Source organism: Eutrema salsugineum, unplaced genomic scaffold (assembly GCF_000478725.1).
Source record: "Eutrema salsugineum unplaced genomic scaffold, Eutsalg1_0 scaffold_3, whole genome shotgun sequence".
In the NCBI taxonomy this organism is placed as follows: domain Eukaryota; kingdom Viridiplantae; phylum Streptophyta; class Magnoliopsida; order Brassicales; family Brassicaceae; genus Eutrema; species Eutrema salsugineum.
The window spans coordinates 15,145,269-15,149,116 of NW_006256756.1; the positions used below are offsets into that span (position 1 = coordinate 15,145,269).

At 32.9% G+C, this 3,848-nt stretch overlaps 1 protein-coding gene across 11 annotated transcripts; it reads right to left on the reverse strand.

Moving 5' to 3' along the window:
* Window positions 1-260: 260 nt before the first annotated feature.
* On the reverse strand, window positions 261-3,403 carry LOC18014656. Of its 11 annotated transcripts, none has more exons than XR_002898746.1 (5): window positions 3,164-3,389; window positions 2,868-2,957; window positions 2,672-2,783; window positions 1,929-2,042; window positions 261-316 (listed from the first exon to the last, which is right to left on the reverse strand). XR_002898746.1 is itself a non-coding variant. In XM_024154271.1 (4 exons), exons 1-3 carry the CDS (start codon window positions 3,380-3,382, stop codon window positions 2,709-2,711), a joined length of 384 nt encoding a protein of 127 aa, XP_024010039.1. In that variant the 5' UTR covers window positions 3,383-3,389; the 3' UTR covers window positions 1,749-2,042; window positions 2,668-2,708. The 11 variants fall into 11 exon arrangements, 4 of the variants coding, with proteins under 4 accessions (XP_024010039.1, XP_006397320.1, XP_006397319.1 ...); XR_002898749.1 differs by lacking the exon at window positions 261-316 and adding an exon at window positions 611-896 and having other exon boundaries at window positions 1,929-2,011; window positions 2,668-2,783; window positions 3,164-3,403; XR_002898744.1 differs by lacking the exon at window positions 261-316 and adding an exon at window positions 611-896.
* Window positions 3,404-3,848: the final 445 nt, after the last annotated feature.

Consider the following 3,848-nt stretch of genomic DNA (forward strand, 5'->3'; position numbering starts at 1 on the left):
TGGGGGTTTATTTTATGAATTAGTAAATTTATCTGAATTTAATTTCTCAGGCTTTGCAATTGAGACTTTTAGTCGAGCTAACACTAGTTATTTGATGACTATTTCACATGAACCGTACTAATTATTGTCTACATTCAACATTTGTTTTGCATCGCTTGTTCTTTCCGTCTCACACTAAATAAATTTCTTCTGCTTATACCGCCCGATCCGATTAAAGCTTTGCCGTATGTGATCTACGTTGTCTTTTGTTAAACTTTGTTGCCTTTGTAATGAAAAACTCCTTGCATCTATCCGATCGAGATAACTCCGTGGCAGCCTACAACAAAAAAAGATTTCAGGCGTAGGGAGAACTTTCTAGAACATTTTTTTTATTTACAACTTTTTAAAGCAATTTGAACAATCGTATTGGGACTCTTATTTAATTATTATCACTTTAAAATTTGTTTTTTTTTTGTTTGCGTTTGCATAGTGAAATTTGTTGGTGTGCTTGTAAACGTTAGGGTCAAACCAATCATGATAAGCACATGCACACTCCAAATTAATACTTGGGAAGAAGCGAGTCCACACATTAGAATTTGATATATCAAAGTAGAGAGACAGAAAAAGCCTAATGTAGAATCCAAACAAAATAAATCAAATAATTAGTGGTTAACATATATAAAGGGTGACCAAAAAAATTCTAAAACAGTAACAAAAGATGGGGAACTTTCTCCTCGTCGATAGGAGGAAATAAAGATGATTTTGGGCTCTTAGTCAAAGTTAAAAAAGAAACAGAGAGAAAACTTGGCATAAAACGATTAATTACTTTTATATAGAATGTCATTTGCTTTATCTTCTCACCAAGCCATTGCTTACTTCACAGTGGAGTATAGTGTAAAAATAGGCAACAAATAGTCCTGAAGAGTCGAAAACTGATACATATTAGGGATCCACATCGACGATAAATTTGGAAGCGAGCAGCAATAAAATTTGAAAACGAAACAAAACAAATTATCCAACAAGCGAAAGCTTAATTACCAAAAATTTGTTGAATTCGATATTTACCAAAATTTCCCGTCTTTTAGGTATATTTCTTACTATATCTGAATTACACATTCCCGATCTTTACCCCATATTTCTTGTCTCAATATCCGATATAGACAGCCGTGCACATAATCAGACTATTCTATTCTATCGATGGCCAGTGACCAAAAATAGAAATGTATGGCATAACAATTAGAAGCGCATACAATCTAATTATGCGAAAATGCATATCATTTCAGCCAAGTAAGGTACACGAGGATATGACCAAAAGCTAGCTAATTGCTTTACCACCCACCCTATAAAGACTATAAACCATAATTTAAAGAAAATGATAAGAAAAAAAATAAGAATGAATAATTCAGGATAAGACACTACTATCAAACTTTTCGTTCAACTATAGCAAAAAGATGTATTGTTTCAAGCGAATATTAGATTTTGCACTAAAGACGTGACCGAGTATTTGATCATGACTGATTCTTTCCACTAAATTATAGTCCTATGGCTCTCAACTCAATAATACAACCAAAAGATGCAACTACTGATTAATAAGAGAATTTTTATCATATGTAAAAGACTCATCAGGTAGATACATTTACAAAGATTGTGACAAGTGAAGAAAATATGTCGCAGGGACCAGTTTATGGAATGCCTAGTTTCTTTGCTTTTCGGATTTAGACAGAGGCCTTCATGATCTCTAGAAAATTCAAAATAAAAAAAAAAGTTTAACCATTGTTTCACTCACTGTAAACGCCCCTGATTGCTTTCTCTAATATAGTAATGTGTTTGTAAAGAAGAGCGGAAAATAATTTGATCATAAATCCCAAGTGATCGACAGAAAAAAACATATAGGTAGAAAATGATTGCGCAACTAGTAAATATTTTAATCCAAGATAGTGAATGCTTACATGAGCAAATTTGCTTTCAGTTTTGACATAATGGAATAGAATTCTGAGTTCCAAGATGTTACCGACAAGTTGCATCGCAGCACCTATATCGGGAATGGCATTGGAAAAAACGTCCTGGTCAGTCATGAAAGTTGATGAAAAATAAAAGTGTTATTTGACAAATCTCAATCTATACTAAAAAAGTAGACTATGCGGAAAGATATACAGATTCAATATCGATTAGTCAAGAACTCGCAGTTCCGTCAAAGTAATAGAAATGTTCAAATTCAAAAGAATACCATAATCGCATCTCACAATCACATTTGCTAGAATAATACCTTTCATAACGTAAAGAAAAGTTCATCAAAACTTTTACTTTTCGACAGAAGAAGAAAGAAACAAATTGATATAAATGGCTATAAAGAAACCGATCAAATTATGTGCCAAGTAGGGGTCATAGTTTTGGCAACAATCAAAACCAAAAGCTAAAACAATAACAATACAGAGAAAGGCAAAAAGGAAAATATGGCGACAATTCTAGCAAATCACTCTTGGAGTCATTCAAATTAATGGATTAGTCAAAGAACACATAATGCACCATTTGCATAGATATGGTAAGAAGAAAAATCAGCATCAGCCAATTCATAAAGCAATAACATTTCCACTGATTAGATCGAAAAAAGAAAAGCAGTATGAAGCAAAAACACGGTTTTAAAAATCTCTTTCTTGCAGATGAGAGCGTAAAAGAGTACAATCTTACATACGTTTTCTTCACTTTTTCGTTGTCGTGCACGTAATTGATCAACTAAAAGCAGCAACTAGCTTCTTCTGTATGATTTCCACACTTAAACGTGGAGACAACCTTGGCAAAATTTCCTGCCATAAAGAAATTTTTTTTGAAATTAATGAATCTTGCAAATTCTACATAACAAAAAGCACCAAATCTAGAGCAATACATACCTCTTTACCATCAGAATTCTCTTTAGCGAGGACTGGTATCCCATACTGATAAGCCCTTTCCCACTCGGGATTCGTAGTGATATCCCTAACCTAATAATAGCCCAAACGAAAAATCACATCAATCCCATGAATTTTTACGAAAATAACATTCACTAAATCTAACCATAATCAAAATAAATCCTAAGCATAGATATTACTATAGCGATAATCATCCTCAAGACTTGAAAATTTCTGAAAATATTGTGACATCAAATTTGTAGTGAGATTGCACAATTAGGGATAACGTTTTGTGAGACCTGAAGAATAACGTCGTTGAGTGAATCGGGACCAGAAAGAGAGAAAGCAGCTTGAAGCTTCTCTTTAAGACCATCGCAGAGACAACAACCTGGTTTCGAGTATAGAACAAGCTTTCTTCTGTTCGGTCTCGAAGACGACAGACTACAGGACAAACCCCATTGTCGTTGTCCACGTCTTGCAGCAAGAAACGCCCAATTCGCTGACATTGCTGCCGCCATTTGCGTGTTCTACGTTCTCCACCATCCTCGATATTCTGATATTCTTCGTATTCGAATGGACCTTAAGGCCCATATAATCCATCAAATCATTCGGCCCATACTCTTATGATCCATAACCAAAAAAAAAATCTTTTTCTATAAGTAATTACTAGAATTTTATTTTCACGTATATTAAAAAAAAAATTTCAATATTCTGTTTTACTACGTTTACGTTAATTAATAATCTAAAGAAATCAGGATATTATAAAAAAATTATCAAACATTTGCATTAAAAACTAAAACATTGTATATAAAATCAACTAAAATTTATAAAAAATTGATATTACTCTTTTTCTAAAATTCGACCAGACTTATTACAAATTTAACCAAAATTTTTCTAGCTTAAACACGTTTAACTGTGAATTCATTCAAAACAATTGACTGAAAAGATAAACGCATTTTGATAACATAGATAGCAAAATCAATT